Below are 26,073 nucleotides of genomic sequence, written 5' to 3'. Positions count from 1 at the left end.
CGCTGAGCGAGCGGGTGTTTGCTGGCAGAGGCAGTGTTGCTACAAGCGCTCTCGCTTTCACGTGAGTCTGGACCTGTGGAATGATGCCATGTGTCAGTTCATGGGGGACAACTCCAGATAATGTTCAAGGGTGCCAGTGAACACTGGATGGTATTTTGATCATTGATATCTATTTCATCAATGTTGATGTATCTATGGTGTTGCAGTGCGACAATGTGATTGTGCTTGATTGTAATAGCCATGGTTTCAATACCACGGTCCACGGACTCACTGGTTCACTGATAATAAATATATAGATGTGGACCTGTTCATTCATACTACTAATAGTACTGTACCACCTCTGTCTTCCTCCCTGGTAACATGGATCATTCAAGTCGGCAAGTGGTTCACATCAGCCAACCATCCTTCTATTCAGTCACTGATGACTTGGTTCGGTATGCCATTATCACATTAATTGATGTTGCATGCTAACAGCTATATCTCCTCCAGTGTCCTGGAAATCTCACTCGAAAAAGCTTCCAGGAAATACACACAATGGAGCATCCTTCGCTGGCACATGTTACACGTTGCATGCCATACTGCTTGTGATACACGTAGCCCTTGGAATATCTTATACCTTTCATTGGGAACATTGCGTGACCCTTCCATTCACACAAATGAACACCAATTTTTGGCCTGTGGTACTTAGTGCTTCATTGCAAGCATTTTACACAGCATGTGACCTCCTTTACCTGCTAATAGGTATACCAGTCAAAGGACTTTATCTAGATTTACACGGCTGTTCTACTCTTCCTCACCCAACGGCTTGTGATGTCAAGAATGCTAGCACACCATCAAAAATTGACTGCCATTCACAATATATATGGTGCATGGGCAGGCCTTGGCACTGCACTTGGCAGTGTCTGGCGACAAATTGAAATCCCTACTTCATGGTGGGCGATTTCTGCTGTGACTGCCTACCTTGCAAGTATTTCTGTGCTGCATATCACCTCTTCCACTCTGCTACAATTTAAAACATTCAATACTTCCATGGCAACTTCTATGCCAACAAAGCGAGGATAGCCAAATGATTGGATGGATATCAATATCTTTACATCAAATTGGGCAACCATCACCGCATCTTTGCCAGCTGTCAGTCAATTACCCAGACTGGTCTCTGTAGGGTTATCCAACAATACAATCTATGATGCCCCACAAACAAACTCTATGGCAGCAAATGCAACTGTGAACGCAACAATGATAAGTTCATCTTGTGCATTACTTCCAAATATCACATACTCTGTGAGTGCTGGCATGGTCTATGTAAATTCCACAATTGCACAAGGAATTTTTCTTTCTATGGGCGCAAGCTACCCCTGTATGTCATCATAGCTAATGAGATTTCATTGTTATTTAGGAATGTTTATAGGGTCAGACCAAGTACAAGTGCTTGAATGGAGCTGGTCATCTTCAAGTAACAATGTAAAAATTCTCCAAGACAATTTGTGGGTGCTGCAGAATCTGACTGACAGTTGTTTTACAATAGTTTAACTTTTCTGGTAACCCTGGTGTCATCCTTATGCTTTCTACGTTATTGAACATTGAGCCTTCCATACAACAAGAGGTTGCTGTGCCAGTAACATGGGAAGTTCATAATACTAGTGAGTTGCGCTTATTTGTAAATCTGCTATGTCAACAAAAATTTTGCAGCAAACATTTCTGTTATTGATCAATATATTGTTGAAGTCTATTTTGTGCAATGCTCGCTTTTGGCTGTGACCACAGAAGCTGTGTTTGACATGCAAACCAACAGTCTGCTGACTCCCATCTCTGTGTTGCAACCATCAATGCAGTGGAAATTATGCAGTGGCCCCAGTGGACATCTAATGACTGGCAAACAGTGTGTGTGTTCGTACTCATGATTTATGAAAATCAAATGATCCACTGTTTACACAAGATTGGACATGCTTTGGGATATCCAGTCAGTAGCGGGTATTTATTTTTCTATTCACTCACTGCAAATACCTCTAGTGAACCCTCAACTGCGGATGAGTTAGAACCTTCCCTTTGCTGTCATGCTACAATCCCTCACCTAATATTTGATTTCTGGGTATATCATGACATCATTAGGCTTAAATCTTTCCACTGAGTACTCTGTATATCAATACGATGGTCATCCCTTGTCCACTTTCACATTTAGCCCAGATATGCTAGAGGCTGCCATTGTGCAGGTGACTGCCAGGCCATATAGTGATTTTGATATATCAAAATACTATGATCTATAGGATTGGTCTAATACATCATATCCAACAGCCCATAGTCCACCTATGATGCATAGTAAGTGATATATCAGTGATGGATCCTCTTATCCTCTGGTCTCGGCACTTGCCTGGCCTTCTCAGTCCGGGTACCTTGGTTCTATTGCTGACATATCAGGTCCCAGGCCTGGCTGCAAATTCAGATGGATGATCTGATCAGGTCCGATTGGCCACAAATCTAGTACTGAGCACGTGGCACTTTTTCCTCGACTGACACAGCCACTCGAGGAAAAAGTGCCATGTGGCTTGCATCATGTGACAAGTGCTTTGAATTTTTACAAGTCCAGTGCAAGCAACCAGTAGTCAAGTAGTAAGACTTGTGTATTTAAACAAGTGAAAACAACATGTTAACAAAAATCAGCTCAGAATTTCACCAAGTGTGCATGCTTGAGGCAGCCATGAACATTTGAACAGTCATAAAATTCAAGACACAACAAATTCAATTAATGATGGCAAAACTACGTGGCAAACAAGATGTATGGTATGTACATTAATAAATACAATGATCATTATCTCCTTGCAGACTTGCATGAACTGCCAATATTATTAGCCTCTTCAGCTCATTTAGACTGGAAATGCTGCCGTTTTCCATGACCAACATCTTCCTCTTCATCCCCATCTATGGCTGAATTGGAGAGGTTGCTGCCTTGCGTGCATTTCACAGCTCGTTTATGCTGAGGGAGAGTGGTTGGCTGAGGACGAGTGATTAGCTGAGGAGGAGCGGTTGGCTGAGGAGGAGCGGTTGGTTGAGAGGGAGTGGTCAGTGGCTGAGAGGGAGTAATTGGCTGAGGGGGAGCAGTTGTAGTCATGGAATACTGTGGCGCAGTCTCAGTGAGAGGCAATGAGTCACAAGTGGTGTTTGGGCCATTCAGTCCAAGCCTGATAGGCATGAAATTGTAAGTGTTTGAGGGCGATGTAAGGAATCGGCGTAGATGTGGTGATGTGATGGTTGGCCCAGATTGTGGAGACAGTGACTTAGGAGATGGTAAGTTCATGTCAGGGCGATCAAGGAGTTCCTGTAGAGACAAGATCTGAATATCACCAGATGTTGGCTGCTTGTTACTTGTAGCAGCTGGCTGTAATTGTGGAGGCATGGGGAGGATAGGGAGTGACCTCTCGGACATGCATCAGTACACCATTCTCAAGTTCACTCGCCTCTTCTTCTAGGTCCTCTACTGTACTGAATACTGCTTGAATGTGTTGGAATACCTCCTGGACTTCTGAGTCCTCACACTCAATGAGTGTGCGACACAGGCCTTCGACAAACTCATACAAGGACCTGCCAATGATCATAAATAGCTTCTGGTCTATGTTTATTGACTTGTCGTGTCTATATGTGACGTTAAGTGTTGGTACAAGCCTACAAAATTTATAATGCAGCTTACAGTTGATGACACTTTTCTTGATCACTAGCTTGTGCTTTTTTGCGGTTCCTAATACATTCATTAAGTAGAGTTGTAGCTAGCTATAATGACAACGCACCTTTCAATATAACCTTTTTGATAGTGCCGAGTAGCTTGCGCCTTCTCTTCAGGAGAGTTATACAAATGAGGCTGTCCCATGAGTGGTTCAATATGCAAGGGAGATTTACGCATGGGTTAGTATGAGTGATTCTTGCACCTGGCAAGACTTGAGCTCCATTACTAATGCAAGGGATTTACACACTTCATGATTCGCAATATTCACTGCTGAGTTTCAGAACATGATCTGGATGCCATTCAAAATCAATGTTCTATTGGGGTATGTACCTACTAGTACTACCGTTGGTGTTGTTCTCTTTGCATTATAACTCTCTAGAGTTTAATGGACACTTGAATATATTTTGAACAGCCAGAGGTCACTGAGACTATGTGTCAACATGATGGCCCCATGGCCCGACTCAGAGCTATTTTTATCTGATTCGTTGACATGTTGGAGAATCCTGTTGTTTCAGTCCTGCCTATTACCTTTCCTGTACGCACGCATCCCACACTTATTCTTGCCAGTGTAAGCAGTCATCACTGCTGCCACCACTGCCATCGCTATTGGTAGTGTCCATGGATCCACACATCCAACCACCAGAGTCATGGATTATACCTTACAATCCAACAGTTAGCATAATCAATTCATCTATCTCTGCATCCTAGTCATGTCACGCCCTTCAAAGGTGGTTAAACTCAGTATTGAGCGCTTCAGCCATCGGATTGCTACACCTGCAATCCCACTTCAATGTTTGTGTGAATATAGTCTTTCTTCAAATGGTCGCACCAGTCTGCACACAGAATATATTTCCCTCAGTCAATCCACCCCCAATGAGACCCATCCTGTCAGCAGTACTGCTCCAGAAAACTTCGCAGATGATTACTGGAATGAGCTACCTCCTGATGCTGTTGGAGAGAATGAGTCAGAAGAATTGCCACACGAGAAACGCAAACGCACAGCAGCTGTACATTTCCATACCACTCAACTACATTTTGGAAGGTTAAATGTTGAATTAATAAGATACACCTTTACTTACATGGATCCCTGAGTGCCAGGCTTTTCTTGATGAGATGCTTCATCTTGAGGGGCGAGGATTTGAGGGCCAACGAAGTCATTGTCAATGCGGAAGTATTGACTTGTCTTTTTGGTGCAAGGAATGCTTTGGGATGGCGATGTATTGCAAAGAGTGTGTCATTGAACATCATCACTGCCTGCCATTACACATTGTAGAGGTAAGTGTTTCGAGTCATAGTAAACCACAACTGTATGATTGACAAGTCTATAGAAGTGGAATGGCTTATTTTTTGAACATATATCACTCAAAAAACTTGGCTTGTGTGTTCAATTGGGCCACAACCCAGGCAATCACTGTCTTAATCCACAACCTTCTTTCAGCAATGACTTTGTGGTGATTGATGTCAATGGTATTCATGAAATTAAACTAGATTTTTGTGAGTGCAAGACGGCACAAATTCGCTACAAACAACTTCTTTGTGCCCGATGGTATCCAGCCACCACCACCGATCCACAAACAGCTGCTACTTTCAGCGTCCTAAGGCTTTATCATCTTCTCTCATTCAAGTTGAAGGTCACCACACACAAGTTTTACCACAGTTTAGCAAGGTGTAGCAACAGTACTGGTTTAATGGCAATTAGGGTGCATAAAATCTCTGTTTATCTCTGATTTTTCTTAAAAATGTCTTTTTCAGGATCGTTATGCGCCATTCATGTGTATGGTCCATGAATGGAGGCACCTGCGGCAGCTTCAGTGGGCAGGTAGAGGACATGATCCCAGTGGTGTCATTGCCACACAAGCAGGCAAGCTTGCTGTAATATGTCCTGCATGCCCTCAGCCTGGGAGGAACTTACCTGAAGGCTGGTGTAATGGGTAGGACTGTAAGGGGAACCAAGGCCAAACCTCTATAGCGGGAGGCTACGGCTCTGTTTATTGAGGACAGACTACGACACATGCAAGGACTACCGACTACGAGCTAGGACACCTGCCACTCCCGTCTTGTCCTGCCAGAGCGCGCTGCTCCACTGGGAGAGTGCTGAACCAAACTTGAAGTGAGCAGCGCAAATAGTGCAATGAAATATAAGTGAGAGGCTAACTGTTTACTCCAGGTGGTGTTATGCACTTTTCATCACCATAGATGCAAACTTCTGCCTCAAAAGGAAAGCTGTCTCGAGTGACTGGGTAGATCCTGGCTCGAACACTGGCTGGGCTTATTTTGTTGACGAAAGGGAGTATAAGTCATACTTAAATGATCAGGTGACTGAGCGGCAGGAGGTGAGCTGCTACATTAGCAGAATACAAAATAGTTTACTGATCTCATGCAGTGCAGCACTTGTGTCAGCCATAATGCCATCAATATGGCTGACACAAAATCTTCACATGGTCTAGCTGCCACTGAGGTAGGCACCATGGACTGTGCCCAACATGACATGAAACGTCCAAATGGTGTTGGTGACCTCCAGAAGGGGGAAAATAATGTTATTGGTTGACTTATTCTTCATGGACTATCTTGTATTATCTACCTTGGTGGCTTCATCAGTACCAGTCCTCAATGTCTCTTATGATATTGCATGCCAGTGGTCAAAGAAGTTTTGGGCCCAAATGGAGACAATGCCAACTCACCTCCACCTTCCTCATGAAACTCTCAATATTCATTATTTTGTCCCAAAGTTCCATATTGGCGCACACATCGAAGAGTGTCAAATCACATTTTCTTGGAACTTCGGCAAATTTGTTGGGCATACGGATGGTGAGGCACCTGAACGTGGCTGGGCAAACATAAACTAAGTTGCTTCGAGTACAAAGGAGATGGGCCCTGGTACTCAGCACGATACATTGGATGATTACTTTGGCGATTGGAACTGGAAAAAGATTGCTTCACTTGGTATGTTTGTTTCTTTTCATCTCTTACTAGTACAAATCTTTAAAATTTTGTCTAACTAGGATGGACTCTCAAACGTAAAATGGTGGATGCTCTGAAGTGGAAGACTGAGCATTGTCATGCTTTGGACAAGCTGGAGTCAACAATTCATCCGGTATTGATTGCAGCATGGAGGGGTGAAGTTGAGGCCTGGGAGGAAGATAGCGCAAATGTCAATCCTTTTCAAAGTCGCGTTGTGTGTAAGTAATTCATTCGCTAACATGTAAATCACAATTTTAACTTTTTGCAGCCATCACATTGGCAGCCATGCATTCACAACTAGCTGACTCAGAGGCATCTGAGTTGCAGGCAGGAATCAACCTCTCACTGCATTGTGACATATCACTGAGTGTTCTTATCAGTACAGGAATAGATCTGGAAGAGCAGCAGTATGTGATACCAACACAACAGTTGATTTGTGAATCTCACATTTACACAGGGAATGCCTTTGTCGTGACATCGCCAAGCTTTCCCTACACCCCACTGATAAGCAGAAAGAGACACTAATGCACCACACCAACACATTGCAATGCAAGATTGACACTTGGGCTTGCATCCAAGAACTATACATTCCCACAGTACCTGCCCTTCATTCATCAGGTCCAAATTCTGCCCTACCGACATCTCTAAAGCCACAGGATTTTCCTCTGTACCTGCCATCTGCCCTCAACGATATTGAATGTGATCAATGGCTCCATGAGAATGAGTGGGAGCTTTGCTATGCTCAGGCCCTAGACGCCCTAAATGAAGTCAGGTCCCATCTACGTCTGTGCTCTCACATGTACAAGTTCAAGGAGAAGAACATATGAGGCCAGGCTGCTTCCACACGTGCACAGGCCCCTATTGCAGGTGTTGAGGCTCGGAAAGATGCTAGTGTTAACAAGTATCGATGTGCCCGTGCTGCACTTGTTGCACTCAGCCGCAAACTTGAGAAGGTCAGCTGGGAAGCAATAATTTGCCCACTCGAAACTGGTGATATTCGGCCTATGGGTGACTTTTCTTGTGGTCATTCACAAGGAACAGGTATGATATCATAGATATGGGTAGCTCACTGAGCCGACAATAGTTGCACTAAGGATGACAGGGTTCAAGATTGTGAGTCATGTATTGCATTCAGTTGAACAGGGACTCACACAACTTCTGTGTTGCAGGTGTCCATATTGAGTGGTGCAAGGCAAGAGCACACGCAGCTCATTGGTCAGAGGAAGTCGACTTGTTGCTTGAAGAGATGCAGAGAGTACTTGCATACCTAGAATGGGAGATAGGTGCATGCTCAAGCCATGTGACCATGCGCCAGCTCAACAAGGTACCCGAACAAGAAGGACTTGAGGCCTATGCATTCCGTCAAGTGGGTTTACATGCTGATATGAGAAGGTCTTTCCAAGGTATATGGCACAATGTGCCAGTGCTCGTGGAATCGACTATTGATGTTGTGGATGAAATTTCTGTTAGTGCAGAAGAGACAGACAGAGTCCCTTCCCTCCATGCTCCACCTAGTGTACACAACTGTTAGAGGTCACCTGTACCCTGTAAAATAATATTTTGTTTATACAGATGTGCTAAGATTCCATCCCGATCTTGCGAGTGATGTTTATAGATTCACCAATTCACAAATGATGCTTATGATACCCAGATCTCATATAAACAGAGATCTCAGGAACAGCTTTATTCTGGGGTATTGAAGGAAGCTCGAGCCTGTGCCAACAATGGCCCACAGTCTATAGTGAAGTGATATATAACAGGGTATTATAAGCTAGTGGAAGTAATGTATTCAAGGTTTCCTATAATTAAAGACTGTAATACATCACAGTCACTGGTACTTGTTGGAGGATCACTATAGAACGAGTCTCAGCGTTAATGATAGAACCGCTGTCTTGTTACTTAAGGGTCTTATATGAAAGTTGTGTATAATGACAACACAATTATACACGGTGAAGACTTCTTGCCAGTCCTTAAGTCCACAGTCTCCGACTTTTCTACTTCGTGGGAGGTAACGTGGTGAGTTCTTGGGAGGATTTAGTTTGTTGTCCTCTTCTTGTGTAGTCTTATACGAAGTTGTTGTGGAATGTTCTGTGTTCTGGATAAATTCGTTAGGTTTGTTTCAGCCTAGTAGGTCGTGTTTCAACCTATGAAAGTCTGTTTCAACTTTGTCGTCCTTAGATGTGTCTCACTTTCCGTTGAAAGGGAGAGTCTTATGAATACACGTAAAGCTTAGAATGAGAGCTGTTCAATGGTTATATAGTCAACCTCTGTAAGGTAGTATATAACCTAGAGTAGAATAACGATAATGAAAGTTATATAGTCGACCCCTGTAAGGTAGTATATAACTTTAAAATAGATAATGATATCTTAGATTACCTCAAGGCACTTATATTGGCCTGCACTTTAAGTCTTAGTGGTCTCACACGGTTTGAGATAAGAGTCAAGTGGGAGGATTGTATTTCATGGGTGAAAATGGGGTCCTTTTATACCTTTTGGGAACCCCCTTACTAAGCATGATTAATCAGATGGATTGGTAAGAATGTGGCTTACAAACCAGGTGATGAATCAGCTTATTACTAAGTACATTACAAATACAGTGTAATCTTACAAAGAAATTAGAAACCATGACAAACCATGACTAAACATGTTGAGTCATGTTAAATGTTGTTACAAAGCATGGCCAATCATGACTAAACATGCTGAGTCAGCTTAAATAATGTTACAAACCAGAATATTTCCCAGTCACATGATGTGATGACAAATAAAAGCTGGTGGCTGAAAGAAGCCAAATACAAATAAACAGTCAGAAATAAATAGAGATACAAAACTTGGTGGCTGAAAGAAGCCAAATAAAAATAAACAATGAGAAATAAACAGAAGGTCACATGCTTGATACAAATACAAGGTAAAATAAGCCTGTAAAGTGAGAAATAAAATACAAGACAATGAAATAAAGGAAAAATAGAGAGGTAACTTAGTGACAAAGGGCTAGACAGTCTCTCATATCTTCCTTATCACTCTCTATATATATCTGACATGGTATGAATCACATACCATGCATGACACCGCTATAATGATTATACCTATAGAATGAGTCTAAGGACAGAATAATGTAAGTACAAGACGGCATGCAAAGAGAAACATAGACTATACCTCAGCATTAATGATAGAACCGCTGAGGTACAAACAATCCGATACAGAAAGATTAAAAGGCAAAGTATAGAGTCCGTGATGACAAAAAAATGAAAATAGAAGAAAGGAATGTCAACGTTGAACATATTCAACACGCCCCCTCAACAAGACATTCAATGAGCATCCATCGTGTGATGTGCCCCCTCCAACGTACAATGCTCAACGTGTGACGAGTGATAGTCCCTCGCGATGATGATTGAATAGTGGGCGCGGTAAGATCTTGGTAAAAATGTCTGCCACGTTCTTGTGTGTTGAGAGCCATATTGGTAAGAACATCCCTTCCTCGATGTGACGACGAATGAAGTGATACCTGAGGTCGATGTGTTTTGTGCAAGTGTGACTAGCCGCTTCCTTCGACAACGCTATGGCGCCAACGTTATCAGCAAAAAGCTGGAGAGGGAGTGTGATGGGGACCGCAATGCATTCAAAAAATGATTTGAGCCATAGCCCATCTTGTATTGCGGACATGAGAGCCATGTACTCGGCCTCCGTGGACGAAAGAGTGTGAGTGGATTTTTTCTTAGCCAAATGGGACACTGGCCCGCCATTGAAGAACCACACGTAGCCCGACACAGAGATACAATCAGCAGGGCATGACACTCAGTCTGAATCGCTAAACCCATGCAAGGTGGGGTTGATGCCTGAACCTCCATAGTGAGTCCGGATTTTGATAGTGCCCACAAGGTACCTGAGGACATGTTTCCCAGCTGCGTAGTGGCAAAGTTCAGGAGACGCGTTGTGCTGCGCGAGACGCATGACAGTGTGGGCGATATCCGGACGAGTATACATCGCTAAATATAAGAGTTTGCCTACGAGTTTGCGATACTCAGTTGCTAGCTCATCTACGTGAGGATGTATGTCCGTCGGCCGTCCAAACGGGAAGTTTGGGTCCATGGGGAGGCCAACAGGATTGCATTGCATCATGCCGTGCTCTTCTAACAGGAAGAGGATGTAATCCTCTTGGTGCATCCACAACTCTCGCATTCGACGGTCTCTGATGAATTGAATACCCAGGTACTTTGAAACTGGGCCAAGATCCGAGATGCCGAAATGTTTGGCGATGGCTTCTTTCATTTGATCAAGGAAGCGACGGTTGTTCGACCCGGCAAGGCCATCGTCGATGTGCCAGGCTATGTACAGACCACAAGTGTCCCCTCGCTGTTGACGTGGCTGAAGATGAATACAGCATAATCGGCCTTGCATCTCCGAAAGCCGAGTGATGTTAGCACTTCCCTCAAGAGTTCGTACCAATCATAGGCTGCTTGTTTCAGGCCGTAAAGCGACGAAAGGAGGTGGCAGACGAGGCGGATCGAGTTTGGACCGAGTCGCTCGAATCCGGGAGGTTGTCGCATATAGACGTCCTCCTGGAGCTTTCCCCAGAGAAAGGCACACTTGGCATCAAAACAATCTAACTTCCAGTCGTGTGCCGCTGCGCATGCTGCGAGGACCCGGATGGAAGCAGATTTAGCGACGGGGGCAAAGGTACGTCCGAAGTCGATACCCGGAATCTGTGAGAATCCCTGCATGACTAACCTGGCCTTAAAAACAGGCCCCCCCTTCAAATCAACCTTAAATTCCAGCACTTACTGGCATCCTATCGCTCGTCGATCCGGAGGTAAGGGCATTAGCTCGTATACGTTCATTTCTGACATAAGGTTGATTTCTCTCCTCATCGCCGCCAGCCAGCTGTCGCTATCTGGTCTCTGTAACACCTCGTCATATGTGGCAGGTGGAACAGCGAGGTCATACCCTGGAGTGAGGGGGTTCCAGCGCATGTCACTGTGGATGGATAAGGCCGCAACCTCGACAATGATGAGGTTTGCGATGACCTCCGGGAACCCTATCTCCTCGTTCTCTGGCACAATCGCATCTGGATCGATAGATGCAGGTGGAGGAGGACCGGTCATGTGGGTCGGAGTGACGACGATACATGGTTCAGCTGTGTCAGCGTCCGAAGATGGGGGGTGTACCCCATTAATGCGAGCCACCCAGAGCTTGCGCTGATGCAGTAGACGTGTCTTGTCAGCTTGAACACGACTTTTAAGGAGTTCCCCACGTTCTGTGGGGACTGGTATACGACCAGAGCGACAAAGGACTCCAGTATGAGGGGGTTCAGATGCGACAGGAGCTGGTGGTGGAAGCATGGGGACAGGAGCTGGTGGTGGAGCGGCAGGAGCAGGTTGCACTATACTAGGAGCGGGAGTTTCATCTTCTTCATCACTGTCCGGAAAAGCCTTATCAGTGAAGTTTTTGTCAAAGATTACATCATGCGAGTTAAAGAATGCCCCGGTTGTCAGATCGCGACAGCGCCAGGCCTTCACACTGGGCGGATAACCCATTAATATTGCTTTTCGTGAGCGTGGACCGAGTTTCTCCTGCAGCTCCGAGGGAATTCTGGCAAAGCATCGAGCGCCGAAGATACGAAGATGACTGAGATTAGGCTGGGAACCGTGCAACATCTCGTAGGGTGTCTTGCCAGCAGGCAAAGCTCATGACTCTGTTCGGTTGAATAAGTAGCATGCAGTGAGTGCAGCCTCCCCCCAGAGTGAGGGAGGAAGATGCGCGAAGTTCAACATCGCATACATACGACCTTCAATCATACGCATCACCCTCTCTGCCTTACCATTTTGCTGATGAGCATACGGGGCAGAGCATTGACGTTGAACCCCGGCATCCTCGAGCTCCTTTGAGAAGGAATCACTAAGGAATTCCCCTCTGTTATCCGACCGGAAGATCTTTACGCACCTCCCAGAGAGGTTTTCCCATTGAGCACGGAGTGAGCGCCATGCTTCAAGAGCCTGATCCTTAGTAGCGAGCAGCTGGAGATCCAGCGCGTGCATGTGATCGTCTAAGAATATGATGAAATAATGTTTGCCGTGGGGAGTTAAAGTTGGAATTGGGCCACAGACATCGGAGTGTATCAGATCAAGGAATGCACTAGAGTGTTTGGTCTCCGAGATGTGGAATGGCTGCCATGGATGTTTCACGATAATGCACGACTCAACAGTGTGACAAGGGTGTCGAGGAGTCAAATGTGATCCCCTTTGCAACGTGGCCGAGGCACATGACAGCATCTTTGCCGATGTGTCCAATTCGAGCATGCCATAGGTCGAGGGTGAGAGGGACGTGGGCGAAGGCGGACAGTTCGGTTGTACAGAGAGGGAGTGGTGACGATGAGGAAGCAATGGGAAGTATGAATTCTAGGTCTAATGCATAGAGTTTTCCTGTCGCAGGAATCGACCCAAGGAGACTTCCCTTGTGGATCAGTTCACATGTCATGTTGGCCTTAAAGCCAACATCCCAACCTTTCGCGTTCATACAGCTGACCGAAAGAAGGTTAAGCATCGTGTTAGGCGCATGCAAACAGTTTGATAGTTTGATGCGGAACCGGTGTAGAGACTCATGCCTCTCATGGCGTGATATGGCAGTTTCCACTAAGGGAGTATACAGCACCAACTCGCAGCACCACTCTGTGTACTGTCCACAGCAATTCCTATATGAGGCGCAGCTTTCCCGCGCAACGCGCGCCATGCGCGCACCATTCCCACGCTTCGCGATGTATACGCGCGCGCGCGTTCCCGCGCTTGCGTGCCCTATAGCGCCAGCCATCCAGAAGCATCCATCCACTGTCCACCAAGCCCTCTAGTGCATATATTTCCATTTCTTTTAGCATATCATTCCACCTTTATTTTTATCATGAATTCTCACTTATATATATCTTTACATACCTACTCGGTAGCGCTTCGGCTCCGCATGACCGCGCTTAGGCGCGCTATATAAGCGCCAGCAGTACATACTATTACTTACTTACCTTTCACACCTTACTTTACCTCCCATTTACTTATTACTACTTACTTACTACTTAGGAGAACATAGTAGAAACCTATTCCTTTAGATCTTGCGCTCTCACATCTCTTGCATCATATTATCACTTAAGTCTAGTCTATCTATCATTTCCGCATACGCACGCGCGCGTGTTCCCGCGCCTTGCGCGCACCTGCACTTTCTCGCGCTTCGCTGAAGTGCGTACCTCTAGATCTTTGCAGCACTCGCTTCCCCTAGGGTCGAACGCACTTGTCTCCTCAAGTAACGCAGACTAGGCAACGCGCGACCTCACAACTTTTTATAGATACTGTCAGGAGCATCATTTGTTCCACTCAGTATTGTTGTTTCTACACCAGTTCTTTCCAATGGTCAACCAGGCCAAACATGTACCATGACCAGTCGTCTCCAATATCCCATGGTTCGCAGTGCGAACGGCAACCGATCCCTCTGTTGAGTACATATGGAAGAAACGCTTGTCCTTCACAAGAGTTACAGTTGTCCCGGAATCCAGGATCGTTGAGAACGGCAGTGACGTGAGGCAGGATACATCATTGAGAATTTCAGTGACTGACGTGAATGACATGTCAGCCATCAGGCTGTTGAGACTGGTTACAGCAGCAGCGATAGCAGGAGTGGGTGCAGGTGCGGGTGTAGACGTGGAGGTTGAGGTTGAGGTTACCGCAGCAGCAACGGCCGTATCCTTTCTCTTATTCCTCATCCAGGGTGCCTGTCCTTCCATTCTGCCCCCTTTACCATAACAGTGCGCGTGGTCGTGATCTCCTTTGTTACAACCCGGTGTCGTGCAAAAGACACCGTCTGGATTGTGTTGATGCTTTCGGAGACCGGTGATGGCATTGATGTTAGGGCCAATCATATTGGAAGACGCCGAAGATGCTGCATTCGCATACTCGGACCCTGGACGAGAGTGAATGGCCTTTGTGTGCACATGACGTGCGGCCTCGGCTGTGATGCGAGAAACGCAGCTTTCAACAGTAAAAATTGAGGCAGTGCCTGTGGCCGCTGTCATCACCTCGTCGTGCATCCATTGCTCGAGCATAGATTTGAATTGCTGCCATATAGGCATCTGCGGAAGTCCAATCAGCAAGCTATAGATTGCATCACCATCGCGAAGTGCTGTGCCAGAATCACGAAGTCGCTCGCAGATCACAGCATGCTGTCCAACATAATCGGTGGCGTCGGCTGAGTCTCTCATGTGCAAAGCGTCCAGTCATTGACGGAGCTGATATTGCGCACTGGTGTCCATGCAGTTAAAGTGTTCTGCTAAGGTTTGCCACGCCATGCGCTGTAGCACTCGAGCCCGTGCTAGGCTGGTATTCAGCTATTCCATGCATCACGTCAAATGTTCGTTGCTTGATATTCACTTCCCGATGCAACCCGACGCATACCCGCCGAACCCGACGCTTTGACCAGCGGACCCAACACATTGGCCGCGTCAGACCCGACATTTTTCCCGCGCTCTTGTCCTATCCGTGTCTTGTCTCATCAGCTAGCCCCACTAGGTGTGTAGTTGATTATTTCGCACATGACTCATGTCGTAGCCAGCGCTATTACATGTTTTCCCATAGTCCGCAGCACCTCGTGTTTATTTACATGTACATCGGACCCGAAATTCTTCAGCCACTACTTTCGCCTATAGGGTTCTGGGTTTCTACATACTTATATATATATTGGTACCCACATAGCATATTCATCATCCAAGTAGTAGGGAGCCATTTCCCAACGCTTTGTGGTCAAACCCAATATTTTCGTAGTTCTTAATTGACATTGCGAATATTACCGCTCTTTCTATCCGAAACTCCCGTCATTATCGATATTCCGCATACCGCTTGCTATACCCGACAATCATTTCCCTGACCCGACGCTAACCCACCGAACCCACACCCGAAACCCGCTAACCCGCTAAACCCGAAAACATCGGCCGACGCTTTGGCATTGGACTCGTAATTATACCTTCAGATTCTGTTTCTCGCGCTCGGACTTTTGACTGTTTATCGATTGACTATAGACTTATTCCAATAGCAAACCCCTCGGGTCGAACACACTTGTCTAGCAAGTATAGCAGACTAGGCTGTGCAAGACCACTACAACATTTTTATAGTGCTGACACTTACTTCGTATAGTATCTAGCATTGTTGTATCTTTACAGCATGCAGTGACTGTGTGTGCCCGTGATACTAACGCTCCTACAGAAGGACTCAGTCGATGTGTGATGAGATCTTTGGCTTTCATGTCGTTTAAAAGCCATTCACGCATGAGAGTTTGCTCTGCGGCGGTGATGTTCAACGGGTCCACTGGAGCGGGCATGGTTGACGGGAGCCCGAGAAGGTCCGTAGGATCAGGATTTGTATTTACGTGGCACCACAGGTCTTCGCATGCAAGTGCATATTGCATCTTCGTCGACCATCCGACATAGTTTTCTGATCCCAACAATTCAGGTATATGATCAAACTTCCCCATCGCGATACCGCTGATGTGAAGGGATATGATAAGACTGACTTATGAGAGCAGCGGGATAGCGCAGACAGAGATTTCATTCAATGGGCTTCGTGAGGGTTCAGAATGAACCAGGGCTCATAACCTGTTGGAGGATCACTATAGAACGAGTCTCAGCATTAATGATAGAACCGCTATAATGATTATACCTATAGAATGAGTATAAGGACAGAATAATGTAAGTACAAGATGGCATGCAAAGAGAAACATTCCCTGTACCTCAGCATTAATGATAGAACCGCTGAGGTACAAACAATCTGATACAGAAAGATTAAAAGGCAAAGTATAGAGTCCGTGATGACAAACTGTCACAACCCAATAACGAATTAACGCTGGGCAGAGACTAGGACTCAAACAACAGAATAATCACAAAAAGAAGATAGGCAGCAGGTACATCTTGGTATTGCTCACTTGGAGATACAAGAGGTTTGAACTAAAGAACTACTGACTACGATGAGCTACCTATATACACATATTGAAACTGAGATCGAAACTGAGTATGAACTAACTAACCAATCAGAATAATTAAAGGTATCGTATGATTCTATATATAACTATGATGTCATAACATGTGCCGCAGCTGCAGTAAGACTCTGGAACATTCCAAGAGTGTCGCGAGGCATGACGTCAACATCTTCGGCATTGTCCGATAGATCACGTGACTCTGGTAATTCTACAATAGACGCAATAATAGGAACTTCTTCAACAGTAAACACATTCTTAGAAACAGGCGCTGTGACTGGGCGCTTAAAGGACTTAGAATTTAGGAACGAATAATGGTTTGTATTTGGAACTCGTGACACAAACAAATGAAAATAGAAGAAAGGAATGTCAATGTTGAACATATTCAACAGTACTGGTGTGACTGCACAACTCGTTTGGACAGGTAAGTGGTCATAGTATAAGGCTGTGACTTTTGCAAGCACCCTATTCACTACATCGCATGCTTAGTGGGCCAAACTGGCACATCTAATGGAGGACTTCGATTTGGGAGTGGGACAGCCTATGTTGACGAGCAGATTATTTCTCTACATCTCAATGTCAGTGTGAACTGCATTTCATTTCCCTTCATTGCTTATTGATGCCATAGGTCAACATTCTTCCTGTGAGTTTGTGACAATATCTATGCTATGACAGTTTACCGATGAGTTACTACTAGCTATTGTTTATGACATCTGTGTCGGTGATCATGATAACATTGGCTCTATGCATGACAGGAGCATTTGATGCATCCAGTGACAATCAAGTTGTCATCCCAAGCATAGGTGCACTGCAACTCTTGTGGCTGGGTTGTCATTCAGCTAATGCTGCCACAGTCCAGTCCAGAACCATGGTTCGAACCGGACTTTTGGTCCGGTTCTCCGCAGTTCGGTCCATGGTTCTCACACCAGCCAGAACCGGACCGGAAAACGGTTCTCGGTTCTAGGTCTGCCCAAATGGTCCCGTTCTGGTTTGGCCTTGCTGAACCATTCCGAACTGTTATCAACTTCAACTGCGACTTTGACTTCAACTGCGACTTTGACTTTGACTGCGACAACTTCAGTCTCCACATCAAACTGTTGTCTTCAGGATTTGCATTATTGGTTAACCAGGCTACCTTTAGCCTTTTTAAAGGTAAGTACTAATCAATCAAACTCTCACATGACTTGCTGTCACAATGTGCCGCTGACTCAATGTTCAACCAACTACTGGCAGAATCTGTCAAGGCGCGCATCATACTCAGCGCATGCTTCCAAACAAGCACCTTCAGTCTCTTTTCAATTTCCTGCCTTCAATGTAGTTCCCAATACCCTTTGGCTCAGGTGACACTGCAATCAGCCAGTTCTTCACATTCAATGCTCTCTTCGCCATGAATGATGTGACCTTGATCATGAGTACTAATTCTATCCTCATTTGAGCTCGAGCCATGCTGATCTAAGTCGTTGCCCATTGTTCGCAGTCTGTGAGTGTGTCGGTCCTCGTTCAAGTTTTAGCCATGGTTCACCTCTCGTGCCAACCTAACTCCCAGTACCCTCTTACTTCCTTTGGCACCCTCTCGCTACCTTTGGAGCCCTCTCACCATCAAGTTCGGCGCCCTCTCGCTACCTTCAGCATCCTCCCGCTACCTCTTTGACTCAGGGACTGGTGCTCAATCTCACGCCATCGCGCACAACCCATCACACGCCACGCCACCTGCACCTATGTTGATGCCCGCCACCTCACCGCATCCCCTCTCACTCGCTTGCTGTTCTTGCTGGCTGGCTCGCCATGTCTCACTCACCCACTGTCTCTCGCTCACTGTCTCACACGCTCGCTGGCTGCTCTCACCCACTGTCTCTCACCCTTTGTCTCTCACCCTCTGTCTCTCGCCCACTGTCTCTCACTCGAGATGCGCAGGTGTTCACATTCCCCACTAACATCGACGGTAAGCATTGGTTGTTATTGTGTTTTATTTCATTCTCACCATTTTGTATAGATTGAATCAGTTAGCTCTTGGATCAGCAGCTACAGAGGCAGAGGGGGGTATGTAGCCATGTCATTGGAGTAGCTACTCAATGTGTAAACTAGTATTTCAATGATGTTTTTTTTGCGCTCACCACTGAAAATTTTCAGGTTCAGTTCGAGTTCGGACCAGAAAAAAACCGAACCGGACCACAGAGAACGGTTCTCTGTGGTCCAGTTCTCGGTTCTCATCCAGGACCCTCTGAACCGGACCGAACCAGACCACAGCAGCACTACATTCAGCCCATGTCAATGAAGTCCTGAACAATGTAGAACATCCGATGGAGGACAACCTGCACTGTGCTGGCATCATAGTAGATGTTTCTTTTGCAAAGATAATATCCAATGAAATGGAAGAGTTGAGGGTTCGACTGATAGTCTCTCTCGGCGATAGTCATTACAATACTAGTAGAATATATAACTTGGTTTGATAGTAGTGGCATCGGCTATGAAGTACTTGAACAGCAATGGAACAGCTGGCTTCGCATGCACATTCTGTGCTAGTGCCTAGTTTCCTGTAGTCAGCCTCAGACTTCGATAGAGTGAAGACATCCGTTCCTTCTAGTGGTGGGGGCCAGCGCCTGTGGTCTTTAGCTGTTTATCAATAGACATCTAATACTACTAATTAGCGAGGCATGAAACCAGTGTCTTCTGTTATATTGATCTCGAGCTTTAGAAGATACCAAGCTGTTTAATGTTGTATAAAATTCTAGCCAGTCAATGTCTAAGCTTATGACTCTTGACTAGTCTGACTAGTCGACTTCTGGCACTTCGAAGTTTGAACGGCCTTCAATTGAATTCATGACTTTTTCAACTCCGCGGCCGCCGGCAAGGTGCCTGGTTGATGAGAAAATTAGGCAACCTCAATGGTCATCCTAAGACTGTGTCCAGTAGAAACCGAAGTCGAACCGAAGTACGGTGTATACCATTCTTAATCGAAACTGGTTTCCCTCCCTTGGTCCGAACCTTCAATTCCCATAAAATGAATACTAAAAGGAGAAGCCCGTCCACTCTCTCATTGCGGGTACGACTGCTGGAGCAATAGAGGCGTAAGTGAAGTGATTCTTATTACTCATTGCTCATCTTCAGAAGATAGATTCGTGACATACCCCACCGAGTTCGTAAAGACCCGGACACAGTTTGGTGGGCAGGTGGGTGGTTATTTTCTTCCGTTATGAAAACTGACTGGTGTGTTGCTTCTTTTGATCAGCGAGAGTCACCCTTGACTATCATCCGCTCGACTGTACGCGAAAAAGGTGTAGCGGGTCTGTATTCGGGTTGTTCGGCACTCGTGATAGGCAATTCAGTCAAGGCTGGTGTTCGGTTCGTGAGCTATGACCACTTCAAGAGTATGCTCGCAGACGCAGAGGTAATATTTGTCGGACACTGGGAAGAAGGAATTGGCTGAGTGTATTTGAAGGGCAATGTCAGTGCACCTAGAAGTTTACTTGGTATGTGGGCTATATGTCGGGGACTGCATTTATCTGATGATGAAAACAGCTGGTCTCGGCGCTGGTATGACGGAGGCCATCATCGCTGTTACCCCTTCAGAGACCATCAAGTATGCCTATGCATATCTTAGCTTTGTTATGCTAATTTTATTCTTGTCCCTTATTTCAGGACCAAAATGATCGATGACGCCAAACGTCCCAACCCGCAATATCGCGGTCTTGTTCATGGAACGATGTCTATAATTCAGCAGGAAGGCATACTCGGCATATATCGAGGGCTCTTTCCTGTCGTGAGTGTTTCCGACGCGTATGCAATATACGGATTTCTTAATAGTGAATCTTAGATGATGCGTCAAGGAGCCAACTCTGCAGTACGTTTTACGACATACACGACTCTCAAACAGTTCGTTCAGGGAACTACGCGACCAGGCCGGCAGTTACCTCCAGGGATCACGTTTGGCATTGGTGCAGTAGCTGGTCTGGTGACAGTCTATGCAACACAACCGCTAGAGTGAGCACTACCCCTGTATGCGCTGATAAGAGCTCATCGTTTTCATAATCACAGCGTGATTAAGACGCGGATGCAGTCACTATCAGCACGCCAGCAGTACCGTAACTCTTTCCACTGCGGATATAGGATCTTGACTGAGGAGGGTATCTTCCGGTTTTGGACTGGTACAACGCCGCGACTGGCCAGATTAGTTGTGCGTTCTTTTCATTATGCAACGTTGAAGTCACTTACACTTTATTTCTGCAGGCGAGTGGAGGCATCGTCTTCACAATCTATGAGAAGATTATTAGTATCATCGGTGGTCGGGAGCAGGACTAGCAGTCCATACAAGATGTTCCTGAACCAAATATGACATCACCCAACGTACTCTTTGAGAACACGATATAGATAATCCTGAACCTCAGGCTGTGGGTGGGCTTTCACGCAATATCAGCCTCATATTTCAGAGCCTGGCAGTAAGCTCACTTGCCAGAGTTCCAGTAGTCGGGCTCACGCCTATGGGCGATCGAGTGCAAGTGGTCAGAATAGGGATTACCTTCTTGGGTTTGTACAAGCTCGTGACAACCATTGAAATCATCATTGAGCAGGTGGAGGATTCGTAACGGCAATAAGCAGAGGCTTCTAAGTACCTTGACGAGTTGAAGTTGAGATTAGCTGATAGCTGGTTGATCTAAGTTGTTATATCCTGACACCATACGACTTTCGGGGAGAGCGGAGCAGGGTGAACGAACAAATAGGGCCCGCACCACAGGTGACGACCAGAGTGAGTCTGCATCAGCCATTGTAGTTTACTCGAGAATCAAATATTGAAGATTATCATAATGGTTACGTAAATAATTTTGGGAGCCGAGGAACTTTCTGGTGGCCTGGGAAGACCTCCATGCGGTACTGATCTCATGGATGTGCTGATTAGGACTTTCCTTCTCATGATATGATCAGTCAATTTACTCGTGATCAGCTTAGATTCTACACGTTATAAACACTCTGCATCAACATACTGGCACGGTCAATGTCGAATGTCCTGCTTCTGAGAGCTGCCAATCAAGACAGCCCAGATCGATATGAGGATGCTTTCAGGTCTCGCGGATACCATCCAATATCAGTTCCGGTACTAGAAAGCGTCACAGTTGGCTGCGAGGAGCTAGCACGCAGATTGAGCATCGGTCCAGAGAAGCAGAGCCTGTCCGGAGTTATAATCACGAGCCAGCGAGCCGTCGAGGCATGGTCCGAGGCGGCTCAAGCATTGATCATTGCTGATAGCAACATGCCTCTCAAGCCCGAATCTGGTATGGTCTATCGGCTGAATGCGTCGTATCGGACCTCACAACCAAACAGACTGGTGGTCTGTGCCGTTCTATGCAGTTGGAGAAGCTACATCGGTCGCGCTTCGTGATCTTTCCGAGAAGATACCCCTGTATACACCCAGAGATATTCGAGGTGGCTCAGAGACGGGGACTGCGGAACGCCTTGCAGGATTCATACTCAAGGATCTTCCCTCGGATGGAACAAGCAAAAAACTTCTCTACCTCACTGGAGACAAAAATCGTGACATATTACCGAGGATTCTGGAGTCGGATGGTGTTACTTTAGACTCACTCCAGGTCTATGCCACACAAGGCTCATCCATGTTCCCTCACGATTTATCGCTTGCCTTGGAACATGTCAAAGGAAAGTATTTTACAGCCTTGTATTTGCAGCACTTTTGAAATCTATAACAGAGCAGGGATTATCCTGGGGATGGATCGTCTACTTCGCCCCTTCAGTAGCTGAGTTTGTGACGCCAATCCTACGGAATCACTTCACCCTACCTGCGGTCAATTCGAGCATAGAGGATTATTCCCGACTTTCAGAACATCATCACGTCAAAGTTGCTGCGATAGGACCTACTACGGAGTCCTTTCTTCAACAAATTTTGAAGCTGTCGGTGGCAGTAACCGCGAGAAATCCCAAGCCGGATGATCTAGCTGATGGAGTCCTTCAACACGATGAAGCACAATAAAATGCAGTCACTCCATGTATATCTTTCATCACTTGTTATTACAACTGCAGAACGTGCTAAGTACATATGCCACTAGCAGAGCCTCGGTCACTTTTCACACAATCACACGGAACTGACAGGCATTACGGAATGCAAAACTTTACGGAAACCTTACGATTCCCAAGTGTCGGGCACAATTTCAATGCAATTTGCCCAGTTTATCAACACGCTGACAATCTTCTAACTACACGTTCTTTTGCATCACGTTCTTTACTCTACATACTCCTGAGGCAACCTGAACGGCAGCGTAAAGCTGGTACTTTCACTGTTACGACATGAACTCTCCACTGTTGCGACAGGAATATGGCGACTCGTCGACTAGCTTGCTACCTCCAAGGGCACAAGGTCGCTCCGGGTCGCCAACAGTGAGCGAGTATGACACGGGATTCGCAGGACCAAGCAGATCTCCCAGTCCTTCAACGTATGAAGTAAGTTTCAGAAGTAATACCCAATGTCCTCAGTTGATTAAAACGGGCGAATAGAATTCGCTCGCCGACAAAGTATGCCAACACTCGTCTCTATAATCTGTGCTATTTGTAACATTTGTCTTCAGTATGCCCTGCAACTCAATCCCGAAGACTGGGGCACGAGCGCTCTGCATGTCGACACACCTGAACCAGATGATTACCTTCACACTCCAGACCCAAAGCGTGATCTTAAGAGTGACAAGGGAGGTCACATTTTCACTGCGCGAGGGATTGCAAACCTGGGATGCCTATTTCTCTTAGTCGCATCGATGCTTATGTTATTGTAAGTTTGCGCAACTGCACAAACATGCTTGTACTAACATTCCTCCAATAGCCTCGGTAAGTTAGTGCATCTCACTATTAGACGCATGCAGGATTCGGCAGCTGACGTTATCGGGTAAAGTGTTTCCAATCGTTAGTCACCTGTCCAGGAAGAAGCAAACTCCTCAGAGTGGATTCAATCTCGGTGGTACCAATGCAACGGGACAGATTCCATCGATGCCTGGCGACCGCGGCGTCATAGATGTCGATACTCCGAAGGAAGCCTACACGAAGGCATCGTACATGAACCAAAACGACATGTGGGACCTTGTTTTCTCTGACGAGTTTCAAGTTGATGGACGGTCATTTTATCCCGGAGATGATCCATACTGGGAGGCTCCAAACCTGCACTACTGGGGCACGGTCAGTGGAGGCGTGTGGATAGATTGTATGAGACTAAAAATGTGGACAGAATGATTTGGAATGGTACGATCCAAGTCAAGTAACAACGAAAGGAGGCGCATTGCAAATCACACTGGAAAAGGCTGATCCTGTTTCAAACCACAATCTTACATATAGGTCAGGCATGGTAAGCCAAGATCATCTCGTTGTGGCATACTGAGGCATGTAGTATCTTGTAGGTCCAAACATGGTAATGAGTTCGACTCTATGCTGCCTTCGACGCTAATGATATCTAAAGGAATAAATTCTGTTTCACAGGTGGCCTCATTGAAAGTGAGCTACATATGTGCTATTTACTGCCGATATCTACTGACTACTGAGTTGTAGCTTCCGTTATCCTGCCGGGATCTAACAATGTCCAGTAAGTAGGCTGCTATAAGATTATTGTGTTTTGCTGAACACCTGCTATCAAAGTGGTCTTTGGCCTGCTGTGTGAGTCTGGTCTTTTTTATGAGAACATGGTTAATGTTTTATATCAAGCTGGACAATGGGAAATCTAGGTTGGTGCATTGTTCTCTCATCCCTTCGAGTGTTTAAACCAACCATCGCCAAAGGTCGTGCAGGCTTCGGTGCTAGTTTAGATGGATTGGTATGTGAACCTCTATCGAAGAAGTCATTAATCAGACTATTTCAGTGGCCATACTCATACGACAGTTGTGATGTCGGCACGTTGCCAAATCAAACTTTTCCTGGGACATCCAAGCCGCTCGCTGCTGTACAGAATGGCGATCCTGAGAATGGTGACGTCTTGGTCAGTTCTCTGCACCATTTGCCTTTCTGGATCTCCATTCATATTTTGCAGTCATATTTGCCTGGTCAACGACTGTCTGCTTGTACCTGCCCTGGTGAATCACATCCTGGTCCAGTCCGTACAAATGGCAATTATGTTGGCCGTTCTGCGCCGGAGATCGATATCTTCGAGGCGACGGTTGATGGTGGGATTGGCAAGGTTCGCTTACTCCAAGTTTCAATCAGCATTGACTCATAATAAATTCATGAAGGTTTCACAATCAGCACAATGGGCTCCTTTCAATGTAGGTCTGGATTATGACCAATTGGGCTGTTCTTGACACTCTCAGGCGGGATACCAATGGTTGAACACTTCCGACAATCTGCAGATTTATCATCCAAACATAACTGTCCTGAATCCTTACCATGGAGGTACGTGCTCATTTTTCATGCCAAATTCGTACCCAACAGTTGCGTTGCAGGAGCGTATCAACAAACTACTAGTGGTCTCTCACTCACTGACCAAGATTGCTATGAGCTTGATATGGGTTGCTATAGCGTCTACGGGTTTGAATACCAACCGGGGTTTGCAGAAGTCAGATCACAATCGATGCTTTGTGCTCACATATCTCCAGGTTTGACGCTGGTTACATAACTTGGATTAGTGGCGGCGAGGCCGTCTGGACAGTCTATTCTAGTGGACTAGGGCCTGACACTGAGACCGAGATTGGTGCCCGTATCGTCTCTCAGGAGCCCATGGTATATCATAACCACTTTTTTCGCAAGCGAGCATGAAAATATTGACCACGCTATGTAGTATATCATTGCCAACCTTGGATTCTCACTCAATTTCGGAGGAATTGATTTCGGGGACCTCCAGTTACCTGCGACCATGTCGATTGACTATATTCGCGTCTATCAGCCTTCAAATGCGCACAACATTGGGTGCGATCCCCCCGACTTCCCGACTGCCACTTACATCGAAACGTAAGCCCCTATCCCAACCAAGACGTTCGAAGTTTGCTAAATATTCTCAGGTACAAGGAAGCTTATACTAACTTTAATCTCACTGGGTGGAGCTCCCCGAGTTATAATCAGACAGTACCTAAGAATAGATTGAACGGAGGGTGTTGAGCACTTTGCCATTCGTACATTCACGACTTGCAGGATCATTGCTTATTGGGACTTGGGTTGTTTCATTGCATATCATTCTTGCATCACACGCATTTTACTGATGGTTCTTGCACATACCCGGATCACATTCACTACTGTTACTTAATACTTACCTCGGGTATATACTACAGATGCTTATTCAATAAATTGTTGATATCTGATCACGTGAGTAGTCGCGTCATGGTCAGCCGCTAGCTTATTTATCACTACCTGTGTCATATTCACCACCATCCCCTCACAGCTACTTCACGTTCTTTGAACCTACAACATCAATCATTTTGTAATGCCTGCTG

The 26,073-nt window shown here is 45.8% G+C and overlaps 7 protein-coding genes across 7 annotated transcripts; 6 read left to right on the top strand and 1 right to left on the bottom strand.

The window, feature by feature from the left end:
- Window positions 1-1,206: 1,206 nt before the first annotated feature.
- F5891DRAFT_985399 (uncharacterized protein) lies at window positions 1,207-2,324 on the top strand (the record flags this gene model as incomplete). Its single annotated transcript, XM_041377586.1, has 7 exons — window positions 1,207-1,281; window positions 1,409-1,453; window positions 1,526-1,640; window positions 1,690-1,879; window positions 1,937-1,971; window positions 2,110-2,210; window positions 2,265-2,324. The coding sequence occupies 7 exons, from the start codon at window positions 1,207-1,209 to the stop codon at window positions 2,322-2,324; spliced, it is 621 nt and encodes a 206-aa protein (XP_041219517.1).
- Window positions 2,325-2,857: 533 nt separating this feature from the next.
- F5891DRAFT_985398 (uncharacterized protein) lies at window positions 2,858-3,892 on the bottom strand (the record flags this gene model as incomplete). Its single annotated transcript, XM_041377585.1, has 4 exons — window positions 2,858-3,373; window positions 3,411-3,657; window positions 3,683-3,730; window positions 3,780-3,892. 4 exons carry the CDS (start codon window positions 3,890-3,892, stop codon window positions 2,858-2,860), a joined length of 924 nt encoding a protein of 307 aa, XP_041219516.1.
- A 936-nt stretch (window positions 3,893-4,828) lies between these two features.
- Window positions 4,829-8,207, top strand: F5891DRAFT_1131100 (uncharacterized protein; the record flags this gene model as incomplete). Its single annotated transcript, XM_041364625.1, has 14 exons — window positions 4,829-4,990; window positions 5,044-5,415; window positions 5,468-5,646; window positions 5,883-6,030; window positions 6,099-6,258; window positions 6,314-6,538; window positions 6,563-6,658; window positions 6,718-6,894; window positions 6,945-7,087; window positions 7,186-7,459; window positions 7,505-7,522; window positions 7,544-7,717; window positions 7,751-7,789; window positions 7,846-8,207. The coding sequence occupies 14 exons, from the start codon at window positions 4,829-4,831 to the stop codon at window positions 8,205-8,207; spliced, it is 2,529 nt and encodes an 842-aa protein (XP_041219515.1).
- Window positions 8,208-17,035: 8,828 nt separating this feature from the next.
- On the top strand, window positions 17,036-18,944 carry F5891DRAFT_985396 (uncharacterized protein; the record flags this gene model as incomplete). The annotated part of the gene is made up of 11 exons (XM_041377584.1): window positions 17,036-17,093; window positions 17,159-17,247; window positions 17,298-17,312; window positions 17,345-17,386; window positions 17,524-17,821; window positions 18,010-18,065; window positions 18,147-18,149; window positions 18,181-18,389; window positions 18,584-18,611; window positions 18,663-18,709; window positions 18,800-18,944. The coding sequence occupies 11 exons, from the start codon at window positions 17,036-17,038 to the stop codon at window positions 18,942-18,944; spliced, it is 990 nt and encodes a 329-aa protein (XP_041219514.1).
- Window positions 18,945-19,554: 610 nt separating this feature from the next.
- On the top strand, window positions 19,555-21,414 carry F5891DRAFT_1166278 (mitochondrial carrier domain-containing protein; the record flags this gene model as incomplete). Its single annotated transcript, XM_041365423.1, has 10 exons — window positions 19,555-19,608; window positions 19,685-19,737; window positions 19,785-19,839; window positions 19,899-20,057; window positions 20,109-20,139; window positions 20,189-20,249; window positions 20,309-20,429; window positions 20,484-20,650; window positions 20,705-20,843; window positions 20,897-21,414. 10 exons carry the CDS (start codon window positions 19,555-19,557, stop codon window positions 20,966-20,968), a joined length of 912 nt encoding a protein of 303 aa, XP_041219513.1. The 3' UTR covers window positions 20,969-21,414.
- A 245-nt stretch (window positions 21,415-21,659) lies between these two features.
- On the top strand, window positions 21,660-22,649 carry F5891DRAFT_962208 (tetrapyrrole biosynthesis, uroporphyrinogen III synthase; the record flags this gene model as incomplete). The annotated part of the gene is made up of 3 exons (XM_041375885.1): window positions 21,660-21,936; window positions 21,986-22,311; window positions 22,371-22,649. 3 exons carry the CDS (start codon window positions 21,660-21,662, stop codon window positions 22,647-22,649), a joined length of 882 nt encoding a protein of 293 aa, XP_041219512.1.
- A 41-nt stretch (window positions 22,650-22,690) lies between these two features.
- On the top strand, window positions 22,691-25,944 carry F5891DRAFT_739291 (glycoside hydrolase family 16 protein). The gene is made up of 19 exons (XM_041373040.1): window positions 22,691-23,116; window positions 23,171-23,188; window positions 23,242-23,438; window positions 23,490-23,494; window positions 23,559-23,839; window positions 23,889-24,005; window positions 24,058-24,068; window positions 24,117-24,151; window positions 24,206-24,239; window positions 24,293-24,310; window positions 24,359-24,378; window positions 24,433-24,467; window positions 24,513-24,827; window positions 24,880-24,912; window positions 24,958-25,039; window positions 25,090-25,192; window positions 25,243-25,366; window positions 25,425-25,594; window positions 25,645-25,944. Exons 1-19 carry the CDS (start codon window positions 22,964-22,966, stop codon window positions 25,739-25,741), a joined length of 1,848 nt encoding a protein of 615 aa, XP_041219511.1. The 5' UTR covers window positions 22,691-22,963; the 3' UTR covers window positions 25,742-25,944.
- The last annotated feature ends 129 nt before the right edge of the window (window positions 25,945-26,073 follow it).

Source organism: Suillus fuscotomentosus (genome assembly GCF_016647785.1).
Source record: "Suillus fuscotomentosus strain FC203 chromosome Unknown F5891scaffold_87, whole genome shotgun sequence".
NCBI lineage: Eukaryota > Fungi > Basidiomycota > Agaricomycetes > Boletales > Suillaceae > Suillus > Suillus fuscotomentosus.
This window is presented reverse-complemented; position numbering and strand designations above follow the sequence as displayed.

Excerpts from the sequence above, each read along its gene's own strand:
- F5891DRAFT_739291 (XM_041373040.1), top strand. The coding sequence starts at position 22,964 with ATGAACTCTCCACTGTTGCGACAGGAATATGGCGACTCGTCGACTAGC. Across the intron at positions 24,379-24,432 it reads CTGGACAATGGGAAATCTAG|GTCGTGCAGGCTTCGGTGCT; the intron begins GTTGGTGCATTG and ends CCATCGCCAAAG. Across the intron at positions 25,595-25,644 it reads ACTGCCACTTACATCGAAAC|GTACAAGGAAGCTTATACTA; the intron begins GTAAGCCCCTAT and ends AAATATTCTCAG.